At 39.7% G+C, this 15,869-nt stretch overlaps 1 protein-coding gene across 5 annotated transcripts in view; it reads left to right on the forward strand.

Annotated features, from left to right (window-relative positions):
* plekhg5b (pleckstrin homology domain containing, family G (with RhoGef domain) member 5b) overlaps positions 1–11,220 on the forward strand; it is an 85,511-nt gene extending 74,291 nt beyond the window's left edge. For 4 of the 5 annotated variants that reach the window (XM_034218203.1, XM_034218207.1, XM_034218206.1 and 1 more), the window contains 11 exons: positions 1,091–1,186; positions 1,973–2,173; positions 3,203–3,313; positions 4,328–4,477; positions 5,658–5,795; positions 5,918–6,037; positions 6,176–6,308; positions 7,361–7,476; positions 7,592–7,737; positions 8,272–9,231; positions 9,791–11,220. In XM_034218203.1, the coding sequence (XP_034074094.1) occupies positions 1,091–1,186; positions 1,973–2,173; positions 3,203–3,313; positions 4,328–4,477; positions 5,658–5,795; positions 5,918–6,037; positions 6,176–6,308; positions 7,361–7,476; positions 7,592–7,737; positions 8,272–9,231; positions 9,791–9,800 (2,181 nt within the window). In that variant the 3' untranslated portion in view covers positions 9,801–11,220. Of the gene's footprint in view, positions 1–1,090; positions 1,187–1,972; positions 2,174–3,202; positions 3,314–4,327; positions 4,478–5,657; positions 5,796–5,917; positions 6,038–6,175; positions 6,309–7,360; positions 7,477–7,591; positions 7,738–8,271; positions 9,236–9,790 lie in introns of those variants that run through there. The other variant, XM_034218205.1, reaches the window with a different exon arrangement.
* The last annotated feature ends 4,649 nt before the right edge of the window (positions 11,221–15,869 follow it).

A 15,869-nucleotide genomic window follows, 5' to 3' on the forward strand; every position in this document is an offset into this window, starting at 1 on the left:
TTCTACTGAAGCCTTCCGAGTAAATCGTCAGAACGCCGACACCTCCTCATCTCCACCGCTCCCATGTTTTATTTTGTGTTGCCATAAGTTAGTCTCTCTGCGTTTCTGCGCTGGGCTAATGCTAATGCTAATAATGCTAATGCGAGGATAATAAAATGGCGGCTTCACAAAACTTTTTGGGAGTTTTACGGGGCGTGGTTTGCAATCCGCCCAGCCAATCAGAAATATAGCTCTTTTCTCACAAGAGAGCCGTACGAAAGTCCCTGCTCTCTAGCAGCTCTCTGCTCTCTAGCAGGGACTTTCGTGGGGGTAAAAAGGTTCTCATGAACTAATTTTAGTACCGGCTCTTTTTGGTGTGAACGCGATAAAAGAGGCTAACGTCCACACTAGCTTCTATATGTTTTTGCATTGAGGTGATACTTGAGGCTTGATGTGCTGCGGTGATATGCGAATTCCTTTTTGCATAATTTGCACACAACCGTGCTCTTAACGACGCTTCCATCCGTCCGTTTTTTAAAACAACATTTCCCACTGTTGTTCACTGTGGTTTGTTGTTGTCTGAAGTCATGAACGTTAGTTGGTGCTCCAGTATAATCGGTACGCCTGAAACTCATCCAGTGAGAAACGTTCCGCGGTGCAAAAATAAGTGCGATTAAAATGCGTAAATTTTTTTAACGCGTTAATTTTTGTGTAATTAATTAATCTTAATTAACGCGTTAAAGTCCCGGCCCTAATTTTAACACATCATTATAGTAGTATCGTAGGTAAAGGGTAACAGGAACGGGGTTTGTTGTGTAATGGTTGCCTACTCAAACACAGAGTGATTAAGTAAATGTTACGAGGCGTTGTTCCACCGGGTGCCCTTTATAACATCCTGTATTTAAAAGGCAAACGAGACAAGTTGAAGAAGAATATGTTAATGTTTATTTTATTTATAACAATCTGATGCGTTTGTTTTTATAGACGTTGACCATCCTGTATTTTTAAAGCCTAGGCTCACGAGACATCACTAGTAATAACAATGTAATGCAATAAGATGAAGAATCTGTCAATGTTTCTGTTATATTTAATAAGATGTTTGTGCTTCCAGACGTTGACCCGGCGGCAGTTCCACCAGCAGGAGGCGATCTGGGAGCTGCTGCAGACCGAGGCGACCTACATAAAGAAACTCCGAGTCATCACTGATGTAAGGAACTACTGTACAGACCACTGATACTGTATGGATGTGTTGCAACGGGCTCCTGTACCCACAGAGATAACACACACAGTGATTCTCTTGTTAGGAACACGGCCCCTTATCACCACTCAGAAAGCCTTAGAAAAAGACCTTAATCCTGTGATGTGTTGAGTGATAACCTTCTGCTTTGAAGACTTTGTCGGCTTAACCTTTATGCTTAATGCTATAGTATAGGACACAAATGTCTGCTTTAAAAATGTTTTTTATGATGATATTATTCGGCACTTTCATCAGTCACATTTTTAATCAACTTCAGTCCCGGACAAAATCCCAAATGGAAAGAATATGTGCCATCTGGTGAAAAGTTATAAAAAATACAAATTGAAATCCTCTAGAACAGGGGTGTCAAACTCAAATACACAGTGGGCCAAAATACAAAAATCGGTACTAGTCTAGGGCCGGACTTATTGAAATGAACTTATTGCACATATTAAACCTGGAACTAACGAAGCTTAAATTATTGCCTATAAAAACAATATTAACCATTAAATAATCAGAGGGAAATGTTTTGCGTTGCAGCAACATAGAGAAATTAAGATACTAGAAATAAACAGTCCAAAATATTTCTGAAATACAAATAAAATAGCATTAAAAAGTTAAAAAAAATAGACAGTACTATAGAAGCTGAGGTTGAAATTCCAAGATTCAAACATAATTTACAAAAATACTTTAAAGAAAAAATGAAAAGCCAATAAACATTATTTTAAAACTCAATCTTCTGTGTGCCCTCCCCAGCTGTTCCTGTGTGGGCTGCTGAACCTGCAGGACAGCGGGCTGCTGACGGAGGTGGAGCCCACCAAGCTGTTCAGCAACATCCAGGAGCTCGTGGTTTTGCACACCGCCCTGTGGAACTCCGTCATGCTGCCCGTCCTGCAGAAAGCCCGGCAGAACCGCGCGCTGCTGGACCCCTCAGACCTGCACCAGGGCTTCCAGACGGTCAGTACACACCACACTGTGATATTATACTTACTTATCATACTTATACTGTCTGTTATGTGGGATTGCACCATCAGGAATGCTTGGAATTTCGCGGTACTCTGTGTAGTGACGATAAAAGGAATCTTAATCTTTACATAGTAACAATATATTCCAATATCTACTTAAACAAAGGGTTATCAGGACACCGTGAACCTGTGGACTTTACCACACAGCACTGATTAGTTCAGGTTAATGGGCCATTTAACAAGCCGATTCATTTCTGTTCTAATGGACCCAGGAACCTCGATCAAATCTACAGAATGTTTTGAGTTTGGTTTATTATCTGTGTCTTGGATATTATGGATACAACTCTCAATAACTTAAAACCAATAAAAGGCAACAAATAAGTCATATTTTTGACTTGTCAGATAACCTAATTCATCAATAAAATGTGCTATTGAAACCTAATAGTTTCCATATACCTTCAATCATTTTGGTACGAAACAGGTCAGTTGATAAATTGAATTGTAGTGATTTTTTATCAATCTCTTAGTAGCTAATTTAGATTTGCATCTATTCTTTTAGACCTTTTACTGAACGAATATCTGGACTGTATATTATCCATGACATTGTGTTCTTTTTGATGTGAAAGTAAATAGTTATTTCTCGGGAAAAGTTAAGTGTTTGCTCTATCAGCTGGTTCAAGTCCGAGGAAATCCCCCCTTTCTTAATCGACTGATTGAAGGTTATGGGAAAAGTACTTTACTTTACATTTTGCTTATTCAAGCTGATGTTTATCACACTTTTTATTGCAGCCATTTTTTTTACTTGCGTAAATGAGATATGAAGAAGGAAGTACTTTAATATGCCAGCACCTCCAATACCCATTATATTCGAACACTAAAGATCATTTCTGGATTGTTTTATAAACGTTTTACTTAGAAATATAATGCAATGTTGACGTTAGACTGATGCATAAGTGAATATGTTTCCCTCAGGAGGATGTGAGTAATATTTCTCATGCATGTTTTTGTTTGTTTGTTTCAGTTTGGCTCCAGGTTCCAGCCGTACATCCGGTACTGCATGGAGGAGGAGGGCATCATGGAGAACATGCGCACGCTGCTGCGGGACAACGATCTGTTCAGGACCTACGTCACGGTCAGTCCTCCACTTTTCTACATAAACATGTGTCCCCGGTGCGTCAGGGAACTCACGCAGTGTCAGTAAATAAAACCCTCTCTCTTTTCCTCCGAACCCAAATCTCTAAAAACGGGGGTACAACGGAGCTGATCCAGATTTGCGTCCGATATGACGTAATATCGGAAATGCGGACCCACGGCCCTATCAGAAAGTTGCTATCAGAAACAATGCCCGACTGTTTTGGACGTAATATGGTCTTTGTTTACATTAGCATTGCTAACACTCAGTGTAAGAGAATATTTTAATCTGATCTGTTTATAGAGTTTCCTATAGTTTCTTAGATTCTGTGATACTGCAAACATGTGTTTGACTTATCAGTCAAAGACTCCTCTGTAAGTTGAGGTCACAGGTCAAACGCTTCTCCTATATCCGTGGGGGAGGGTTGAGGCTTGTCTGCATCTCTTTGAGACAAGTAGATTATTGTCGCCGATCTGCTATTGATTAGGTAAACGCGGGCTTCTGTTAGCCCGCCTCTCCTCATGTTGATGCGTGTTGGGTCTATTCTGGGGCAGAGATCATGATGGTGGAGCACAGGACAGTGTGAAACTAAGTGATCTCCCCGGCCGTATTAATGTACTGTGTTCAATAAAACTCTCAGTGCTTTGGCTAAACGACGTTCCAGACTCCTTCATTCTACCTCAACATTGCAACAACAGAAGTTTATCTTCACACTCAGAGCTAACCTGTACTGGAGAGAGTTTGTGTAAATAAGCTGGATATAAAAAAAGGAACTCACCTTGTGGTAAACCTGAGAGAGAAAAAGTATTTGAGCTCCATACTGTTTCAGAAATAATCCTTAATGTGGTTTGGAGCATTTAATCACGGGAGAATTTATATATCTGAGAGCCATAGAATAGGCCTAAAAATAGCATAATAGGAGACCTTTAAGATAATCCCAGATACTCACGGTGTGTTGTTTACATATGTATGCCTCATTAAATGTCTGATTCCCTGTCTTTGTTGTCTCTTCAGTGGGCAGAGACTCATAAGCAGTGCAACCGCCTGAAGCTGATCGACATGTTGGCCAAGCCTCACCAGAGACTGACCAAATACCCGCTCCTGTTGACGAGGGTCCTGAAGAAGACGGACGACCAGTCGACACGGGACAAAGTCAACAGCATGGTAAGAACATTATTAATATGTAACAAACAGGGTTCCTAACGGTCATTAAAAACCTGGAAAAGTCATGGAAATTCAAAATGCAAATTCCAGGCCCTGGAAAAGTTCTGGAAAACAATATTTGTTCCCAAAGTTTTGGAAAAGTCATGGAAATGTAACCAAAGTTGCATCAAATATAATTTATATTTTATCTAATCGCCGAAACAGTAATACTATAACGATAATAAATACTGTGTCGTAGTAATGAAATGAAAAATGGCATTTAACTGTCGAGGTGTTTTGCTGGTGAGAGAGTTTTACAATCACACCCTCTAGTCTACAGTGCTTTAGTCTGTTGGAGCTAGTAAGCCTACTCTTTGATTTGTTTTAGATTCACAACATGTTTCATATGCAGACCTTATTTTCCTGTTCCATGTTAAAATAAAAATGTTTCAGTGGTACCGCTGAGAAAGAGTAATTTTTGTGGTCATGGAAAATGAGGTAAAGTCAAGGAGAAGTCATTGAAAATCATTGGTGAAAAAGTGTATGAACCCTGAACTAAGTTTACTTAAATAACCCATTGGCATCAAGTACTTTTACATTTAAATACTTGATACATCCTCCTAATTACACTTACATACTTTTAGCTGAATACACTTTTCGATACAGGATTGGTCACTTGTTGGTATTAAGTATTTGTACAGTATTATATGATGCTTTTACTAAAGTATAGGATTTGAATACTTCCATTATTTCTATGTTATGTCACTTTATAATTCTACTCCACTGCATTTGCCAGACAGTTTTAGTTACTAAACTGATTTTTGTTCATATAGCCTTTCTATCTAGGGTCAATCATGCACCTTCAAATGTGTTGATTCAGAGTTTAAATGTTTGTAATAAACTGCAAGGATGAAGTGTGGGTTGAAGAAATTGTCCTACTTCTTAAGCTAAATAAACGATTTAAAAACCCTCTGGGACCGGCTGAAAATGCAGCACCACAACATCTAAAAACAGATCAGAGAAATGTTGTTCTCTCAGGACAAGGACACTACAAACATGGTTATGTTGATGCATCGCTGCAGATTAAACTACCCAACAATATTTAAGAGTTACAATTTTCCCAAACCCAAAACATCCACATGACAGAATGTGAACTACGGAAAAACATCTAAACGTGTATTTGTGATTTCCCCTCCTCTAGGTGGCGGCGGTGGAAGGCTTCATCAACAGCGTGGAGTCGAAGATGAGACAGCGCCAGGAACAACAGAATCTGGCCACCATTTCTGCCAGAATAGACTCCTACGAGGCTGTGGAGGGCAGCAGTGAGGAGGTGGAGAAGGTAGGAAACTATTTACAGTTCCTCCTGGCTTTCTCACGTTTCCTTCTTCAGGAAAGCTCAGTCCGATACGAGACGTTCTGTAAGAATTGACCTCATGCTTTTTGTCTTTTTCCTCCCGTCAGATCCTCAAGGAGTTCAACCGCTTCGACCTCATGGCTCCCATGAGAGGAGTTTCCCCGGAGGAGACCCGACAGCTGCATCTGGAGGGGACGCTGAAGATGAAAGAGGGCAAGGACAGCCGAGTAAGTCTGACTCTCAGCTTGTAAACACACCACGAGCTCCTCTTATCCTTCATTCTCAACATCTGGCTTCTCGCCTCACATTTCACATTAAAAGGATGACCTTTCTGTCCGACCTGACGTGAGTGTATCTCCCTGCAGATGGACGTCCACTGTGTCCTGTTCACTGACCTGCTGCTGATCACCAAGTCGGTGAAAAGAGTGGAGAAAGTGAAGATCATCCGTCAGCCTCTGCTCATTCAAAACGTCGTCTGTAAGGAGCTCAAAGACCCTGGTGAGTGCTCAGACAGACAGATGATCATCTTCCTAATTCAGACACTTTTGACATATATAAGAATCTTCAAATGACTTTAGTTGAATTTTTTGAATATTTATTTTTCTTTGTCGTTGTTTTTACTATTATATGTGATGTTTTGGGATAAATATCACTGCATTCTAGGGCTGTACCTGAATATCCGAATATTCGTTCGTTGGAGTACTATTCAGGTTTCAATTCCGTTATCCGGATATTCGTTTTGTTTGTTTTTACCCCGTTTTTTTCCCAAATTGAATTGATTGAAATCTCCAATATCAACGTAAGAGCTTGTGCCTCTTCAGGGGGGGCGGGGGCTAACACTTAACCATAAACGTTATCGTTTACTTTCTCCGTCTTTATATGTAGATATTACTTTTCTCCGTTAATCTCCGTCATGTTGTTTCCAAAGCAACAACAACTTCCTGTCAACAGCGCTACCTCTCCTTCAAAATAAAAGCATGTCCATAAACAGGAAGCCAAGCCAAATTACACTTAAGACCATAGCGTAAGACATATACAACTGCAACGAAAGAAACACACACAATGCGATATCCTTTTCAATTTCAAAGAACACAAATTGGGTTACATTAACAAATAACTATAAAACAACAATACTGTAGAATAACAAAATGAATGTCGTGAATACACCAAAATACACGTGTTGAAGCGTCAACCACCCCCCCGAATATTCGCTGCTGATTACTACCGAATATCCGGAGCCCTACTGCATTTATGTGCATGTTGAGTTTTACTGCTGTAGATGTGAAGGGTTTTGCTAGTTCTAACTGTTTTAAATATTGTTGGTTTTGGTCATAGTATAGTTTATGATGTATGTGAGAAATTCAGTTAGGAATCAAAAACTGTCAGGCAAATGTAATGGATTACAAGTATACGTGACATATAGTCGAAATGAGTTACATTTCCATCTCTGGAGATCACTGACTGACTTTTTACTTCAAGTGTGTACCTTTTTGTCTCAATGTACACCCTTGGAGATCTAATCCTGTTTTGTTGTGCTTTTGCCCCTGCAGGCTCATTCATCCTCATCTACCTCAATGAGTTTAAGAGTGCAGTGGCAGCTTACACTTTACAAGCCAACAGCGCCACCCAGGGGCGAAGCTGGATCGATGCAATCTGCAACGTCCAGGTGAGAGAGACACCTCATATCGTATTAAATGTTGCAGACACAGAGCTTGCAAATCAGATTCAGAGACATTGTGATGTTGTTTCCAAACTCAATGTGGTTTTATTCCCCCCCGCAGAACCAGCTCCAGAGGCTGCGCACGGAGGAGGTTCTCCGGCAGCAGAGCAGCAAGAAGAGGTGTACGGGTGAGGAAGAGGAGGAGGAAGATGAGAGCAGCAACTCAAGCTCCCCCTGCCTGAGGCACAAAAACCAGCAGAGCTCGAGGTACTGCATATTACTAATCAACTGTATTAAATAATGGATGGATGTTAATGTGAATGTGATTGCATCATTTGAAATAAATTACACCCATTTCATAACTACAGTCTTCCAAAAATATTATAATTTTTTTAAATGAAAACAAAACTTTATACATATAACTTGATGTATTCACAAAACTATACTACTCACTTCAAACTTTTTTTTTCTACTGGCCTAAATATTATTCTAAAGGATCAAGTCAATGAACAAATCAACCCCCATTAAAACTCACTAATAGGCATAAATCAAAGTAATCAAAGATCACATAAAATTGTGTGATTGTTGAATTTGTTTGTGTGTATATATATTTATTATCCGTGAATACTGACCCCCGATGTGTCTCTTTTTACCTTTTAGTTTTAGAGACTTCTTTTAATGGTGTATTGTTTATAGTGTGTTGGATGGAGAACGACTTGTTGAGCGTGTGTGTGTAGTGACATTAAACATTTGAGTTTCATGAGTAGCGATCCAGTTAACTAACCAAGTCTCTCCTCTCAGCCAATCAGATGGCTCCACTGAGACCCTGTCAGTGATGGACATCGATGAACCGAGCGAACAGCCCCCAGCCCCCAACATGAACCTGGAGGGGTCCGGTGAGAAAGACTCGGACGTGGATCCCCTCTCTGAAAGGTCGGAGGTCGAGCAGTCCACTCTCAGAGTTCACTCCAGTGTTTACTGTGATGAGGAGACGGACCCCCAGAGCCGCTCCCTCTCCATGGACAGCGCCTACGGTACCCTCTCCCCCGAATCCCTCTCCCCCGAATCCCTCCTGGGAGAGCCTCAGCCCGGCCAGACTGAAGGAGAGGAGGAGGTGGAGGAGGCAGAGATAGATGAGATGGAAGAGGAGGATGAGGAAGAGGAGGATGCGGCCTCTTTAGGGTCTCAGATTTCAGTGATCCAGTCCTCCAGACCCCGCCGGCGGCCTCACGTTCAGCCCCGACTCCACTGCCTCCAGAGGCTCTCCACCCTGACTCTCTCCCGCTCCGAGGACAATCTGCTGCAGCGCCTCTACGGTAAAACACAAACAACGGACACACCCAGCTCTCAGGGGCCGGACCAATCAGAACGCAGGGTCGCATCGCCGCTGGCTCACAGCAGAAGTCTGACGGAGCTCGGACAAAACTGCCTGGAGATGTTTTCCAGCGACATCGACCGGTCTGAAGACTGCTTGAGCGCCACCTCAAATAAACTCTCTGCCACCCTGAGGAGAGCGGAGGCGAAGCAGGCCCCCCCCACGCCCCCCGGTGAGTGTGAGGAGCCCCAGAACAACAGCTCAGATGGGGAAACGGCGCCACCTGCCTGCGTAGAAAGGATAAACGACACAACAGCCCCCAGTGATTCGGGGGAGATGTCGCCTAAAAAGAGGAAATCTCCGGTCCAGCAGCACAAGAAGCTGACGCTCGCTCAGCTGTATAGGATACGCACCACTCTGGTCCTCAACTCCACTCTCACTGCATCGTAAGTCATTACCTCTGCAATATCAATGTACAGATTTACCACATTAAAAGGAATGGTTCAATATAAGATCAATGTCGTTTTGATGAGTTGCTTGGCCTCCGATGGTTTGGATGATATTATGCGATGGGTTTGCTCAAAATAAAATACCAAACTTGTACACAAGCAACAAAGAAAAGAGGCCTTTGCAATAGTCAAAACAAGTAGGCAAAACTCAAATAAAATAACAAACAACTTAGGTGTTCTTTCTTGCTTTCTTTCTTGTTAAGGCTTATATAACTTGATAACTTAAAGGGTAATTGAGCGGTTAAAAACTGTTCCTCGACGGCATCTGTCTAGCAGGTTGCCCATCACTGTCACTTTAGAGGAGGCGCCGTGGGAATTGTAGTCTTTTATACTTTGGTGGTACTTTGACTACAGATTAGGTGGCCTTTCTCATAAAAACAAAATACTGGCTCTAACAATCAATATCCTCTTTTTTTAACATCTCTCGTTTGAAAGAAAGTGAATTTTATTCCCGTTAGTGGATATGTGTATTAATGTTGTTTTCTTTTCTTTCTAGGGAGGTATAACCACTCTTCCAATCAGCTGATCAGTGGCACGTGGACGTGATAAGGAACACTTTTTCTTGCTTCGATGGACTGAATTTCTTGAGACACAAATGCACTCTCTCTTGCTGCCCTCTCCCTTCTGGTTGCTTTCTTTTGGACACTGACCGTACCATTGTTGCATTTGAACATTTTCCTTTCTTTGCTGTTGCATTGGTTCCCGAGTGGAAGGGAGAGGCGGAGAGACATTAACTGCTTGCACTTTGCAACGGAAGTAGCATTATAGGGGCTGGGACCTTAAGGCTGACTGTGTGGGTGGGGGGGGGGGCATCTTCTCCGTCACCAGAGTCAAAGAGAGGAACAATACGTCTTGAAAATGCTCTCTACACGTGGCTAAATTAAATAAAAAACAGCACCTAGGACGTCCTCCTGATATTTATACTACTCCTGGTTTGCTTTAAAAAAAAAAAAAAAAGAAAGAAATTGCACAGTTATCTATGTTAAGTAGAAGAATCACTAAGGAGTGAATTTACAGTCACACAATGGATTAGAATGTATTGTTAGCTGTTTGTGTCTGATTGTGTGTGAGTGTGTGTGTGTGTTTGAATGATTACATGGTCCTTGATTCCTGACTGAAAGAAAACTGATTCCCATCTCCTGTGATTACGCTAACACACCCCCCAAAAAATGAATGAAAAGTGTACCCAAAAGGTACAAAGCATTATGTTTCAACACGCAGGCGGGCTTCCTTCTTTATTGTTAATTTTGGTTTGTTGAACTAATGAGTTGATTTCCCTAAAAACAATATTCAGTATATGAGATGACTAAAACTGTTTTGAGGAATGTCCTGCACTAAATACATCAGATTGAGTGTTCATTAAACTCTTGAGGTATTAAAACCACACACACAAGAAACAACGTGGTCATAGGAAAAACTAAAACTTTACCTGTGTATGTTATTAGAGAGATTGAACAAAAACAGTTTGGGTTGGATATTCTGCAATGAGTGATCAGTTGAACTTTTCCCAGGAGATTTACTTAACTGACGTTCAGCTTTTCAGTTCAGTGATTTAATTATTCCAAACATGGCCCAAACCAAATAGGTTAACTGTTTACTTTTAGTTTTTTTTGTTTATGTGTAATATTTATTATGCCTGCTATGTTTTATATATAAGATATTGTTTATATTGTTTTGCTTCCATGATTTGTAAAAAAAGAAATGTGTTGATGTAGTCTTAATATTTTTTTTCTTGCCAGGCATGAATGTGCTATGAACCAAAACCATGCGTTTCCTCTTTCAGGAATGACGTGTTTAAGTGTCTTACAGAATACAAATGCTAAAATACTTGATCCCTCTTTGTTTAATCCATTGTAATGGAGTGACTTTAGGGGAATAATTGCATACTGAATTGTATTAAGCATTAAAAAAAAACATGAACTGGTCCTACTGCTCTTGTCTGTCATGTTTTAAAAGCAGTTTGCAAACAAATGTGTTCAGGGAAAGGAAGTGGATTTACATGTTGACAGGTCTTGTCATTTAAAATATGTCAAATGTAAAAAAAGTGGAAACAATTCATAGTATGGTGTGTCGAAAAAGGTCATAAATATGTAGAATGAAGTGAGAATAAAAGTCATGTAAAACAAGGTAATAAAATAGTATATTATGTTCAAGTCATAGTATCGAATGTCAAAGAAAAAATGAACTAGTAATGTACAGTATGTCTCAAAGGATAATGGTATAATATTTCAAAAAAAGAGTCATGAAATACTATGTCCAAAAAAGTCAATGTTTCAATGTATGGTATGTCTAAAAGAAAGTGACACTATGTAAGTTGAAAAAAGTCATATTAATGTATGTCGAGAAAAGCAGAATGGCCCATTTCACATTAAGGTTCAGGCTACTGCTGAAATATAATAATTGTCTCTTGCAGCTGGTAGGAGTTAACATTGAACATTAATCATCTGTACAGTTTAGATTCTGGAAACTCATTCAGATCACATTTCTCCCCCAGCTGTCTGTCTGGACCGAGCGTCTGCCTCTGCTTCCCAGAAAGTTAAAAACTGACCCGTCTCCAAAACAAAGTGTCCAACACACATGAGGGACGTAATGCAGGGCTGATGGCACGCAGCAACATCATGGCCAAGGTGTATTTACAGGTGATTATATCAGCTAATCGGTGGATTACAGCATGTTGAGTCCACACAAGCCTCTAAGCAGCGGAGAAAAGGCAGCGCGGTCCTGTGGGATTTTCAGTTTAATCTGGTCCCAGAATGCAACAGCCCCTCCCACCCTCACATCTGGCCCACAGGATTTACTGTTGTAATCCTCGATTTTAAAACAATTTTATTATGCTTTATCGCTGATACGCTGGACTTTAATTATAAAAATGCAGCTTTCTGTTTTAGCTTTGAAGTAATTCCACATCTGTGCTCTATTAGCCTTTTAGTAAGTAAGTCATAGGGTTGTGCCAAAGTCAGCTGTGGCCGCATTATGGCTGCATCCCATATATTACTTTCAGGGGTTTAATGCTATCTATGTTGTGAATTTAAAGTTGTTTTTTTAAGTTGGCAATTCTGGATTTTAAAACTTCTTTTGGCTTTACATTGGAGAAACTTAGGCTTGTCTGCATCCTCTAAAAAAAATGGTAAATATTTAGACGTTGCATACCCTCCCTGTTTGTTTGTGTTGTGTGCACTTCTCTGCATGTCTGGTGTAAATGTACACTGCATACAGATGGGGCAGAGATGAGGTTAACACCACCTGCTGTGGCAGATGTCAAAAACCATGCTGTAAAAAATGTCCGATTAACACAAAGGGGCACTTTGACAAATCCTGATTATACGAGCACTTTCATTTATTAAACTCTGACAATCCCCTGTACTCTTTTTGAGCGGGGATTAAAACCAGGTAGACACCATTGTCTATCTAAACAATCCCTCTCTAAGCTCTGGCTGTTTCCTGGAGCCCCGGCCTGGCTGCCTGTAATCTCAGCAGGGCTTATAGGTCACTACAACCACTACACATTCCCATTCATCAACATCATCCCCTTTAGAGGGACTAGGTGATTGGATTTAGGACATGTTTTACAGGGGCAGAAAAAAGAGAACAGCGAACTAAAGCGTGTTTACAAGAGCTGTGCTGTGAAAAGGCCCGTGGACGAGTGGCGGCCATATGGAGTGGATAACCCCGCAAACATCTGCCCTCCATCAGAGCCGTGTACCGCCATTAGACCGGAGGCTTTGACCTTCACAAGAACATCTGGTCCCTCTTTCTGTTCCATGGAACCCTGGAAATAGTATTAGACACACAGAGAGAAACCCATATGGGATGTTTAGACCTCGCTTTGCAACACAGGGATGGTGGACAGTTCAGTTTGATCACCAGATCAAAAACATTGAGTTAATGGTCAACTCCAGGTTCCTGAATAGTAACTTTTTTTTCACTTAAACTTAAACTAAACACCATTCTCCTGATGTTATCACATTCTTATTTTAAATCTTATAACTCACTTTTATATGGCCTTTTTTGTTTGTATCTCTTGTAGTTGGTAATTAATGTTTTAGGATTTTATGTACTTTCATCATTTGTTTTTGCACTTAGAAGTAATTTTGGAAAGGTTCTTTAAAAATAAAGCTATTCTAACGATTATTATAAGATGATGGTGGGTTAACAGGCCGGATGTTTGGTCCATTTTGACTTTATATGTCTAAATAATCTCATGAGGAATGGGTCATATAAATGGCCCAATACGAAAACACTATGTATTCATTCACTCAATTATTCTAGAAAGAAAAAAAAATCAACATGAAATGACCCAAATAAGGTAAAAATGAAGTGTAATGGTATCTTACCCTTGATAGTCATTTTAATTTTTTGAATAAACACATTAAAATTACATTACCACAATCTTGATATGGATTCATTATATGAACTTTTTCTTCTTCTTTCCTGCCATCTTGATCATATTACAACCCACATATTTATCTTGTGACCCTTTGAATGTTGCCGATTTCCTAGGTTAAGAAACAATGACTAGCTCTACTTTAATCAGCAATGGTCCAATTGTATATGCATTAGTATTTACAATCTAATATATCGGTCACAATCAACAATGTGCTGCAGAATGACTATGTTCCCTTTAAATACTAAAATGTAGCTACAAAAAGTAGTTGTACAGAAAGGAAAGGATTTTCTAAATAACAGAGCGTTTTCGTGAAATATAGATTTGAAAAAAGAAAATATAAGTAATATTTCAAATATCCGAGTTCTCCTCTCCCACCACAGGTCTGTTTGGGCGCCCTGACAGATTAATGCCTCCTCTGTTTGGTTTGTTTTCCCTGACAGTAATATCAAGGTGATAATGTATTGCCAGCTGCTCTCTGGCATGAATTCATTCCACAAAGACCTGGCATATGCTCCGGGATCAAATGTCTTGATCCTGGTAAAAGTTGTGTTGTTTTCTAAATTGAAAGAGCATAAGGTCCCACTTTCAATGGACAATGTAAAGTCCTCACCTCAATAATTGTATCAGCTTATAAGAAGCTTACTGTAATTACAATATTGTCGTCTTAGAGCAGCAACCTAAAACATGAAATACAAATCGCCCATTTCTAAATTAAATGAAAACTCGTTCAAAGAGGCGCTAGAGGAGGACAGAGGGATTAACGTGTAAGTCTGGCACATTTAATATTTACAGCACAAACACAATTAATGGGGAGGGGTGGCGGGTTGCGATCTTCAATGATTTTTGATGCTAAAATGTAAAATTCAGATTCAAATTTGAGGGCTTTATTTCCATATTTACAGTATATAAGGCAAAGAAAATCTTCAGTCCCAGGCTCCTCCAACAATGCAACATAAGATATAAAACTAATTTAAAAACTAAAATAGTACAAGAAGAAACAGTAGAATACAACAGTGCAGATTATGTTGCAGACCAATGTGCAAATAATGCAGATTAAGTCAACTATATACATGTCAGAAAAGATACAATAAGATAAATGGTGCAGATAATGTTGTAAGTGACCAAGTCATGCATGAGTTTATATACATATAAATTGAATGAGATAGACAAGAACAGAATGTACAATTAAATATTGTACAGTGGAATACAAATACATTGTGAGTAATACATAATTAAATAAATATGATGGGCATGTTTCCCTGTTGTCAAATGTGTTTAACTTTATTATTACATAATGTTACATATGTCATATTACATCATTGTTTTGGTTTGTTTCCATTTCTGTTGTCGCAAATTTAAAACGTTACTTCAGTTATTCATTACAAATATTTGTTTTCTGTTTTGTCAATGTTTTTGTGTGTAGCTAAAGGACTGAGCCACAAATGCATTTCATTGTGCAACCCTTTCTTGCACAATGACAATAAATGATCTTTAAATCCATAATCTGACAATATGTTTTGTGTTTAATACCTGATATGACTGGCCTTCAAACCCCCTGGTGTGCACAGAGGGGGGGAGAAACAAGAATTGGGGCTCTGTGGGGGGGCTGTGTTTACAACTTGTGATCTAAATGTACGACGGCCCTGAGTACGACAAACTACAAATGAGGAAAACGCATGCAAAAAAGACACAATACAAGGAAAATAAGAAACAACACCATTTTTTTTACATACACAAAAGCATCATCTTGAAGATAAATGCACAGCTATTAGAAAAGAGATGCCTGAAGCTCACAACACAACGGAAACTGTTTTCAGGAGGAAATCATAGGGAAGCACAGGGCTGGGACAATTATGCTTTTTGTTGGCGTTTACAGAAAGCTATTGAAGTCGGTTATCTGTCAGTGGCATTTGAAAATGAAGTTTTTTTGCCTTTTTTAAATTAAATTGTGATGGAAAAATAGATATTATTGTAGATGCATTTCACCTATAGTGTTGCCCTTCTGTAAAGCCATGTTAACATTTTCGAGGAGTCCCACTGCTCTGTCAGGTCAAATGTTCTCACACAGTGGACAATATTTTTCAGAGCACACCTGACAAATTATAAACAGGTTTCCCCCAAATACCTGACCTGAAGACCTCAACATCTTAACAATTACTTCCATCATATGTGACATCCACAACATATC

Source organism: Gymnodraco acuticeps, unplaced genomic scaffold, assembly GCF_902827175.1.
Source record: "Gymnodraco acuticeps unplaced genomic scaffold, fGymAcu1.1, whole genome shotgun sequence".
NCBI lineage: Eukaryota > Metazoa > Chordata > Actinopteri > Perciformes > Bathydraconidae > Gymnodraco > Gymnodraco acuticeps.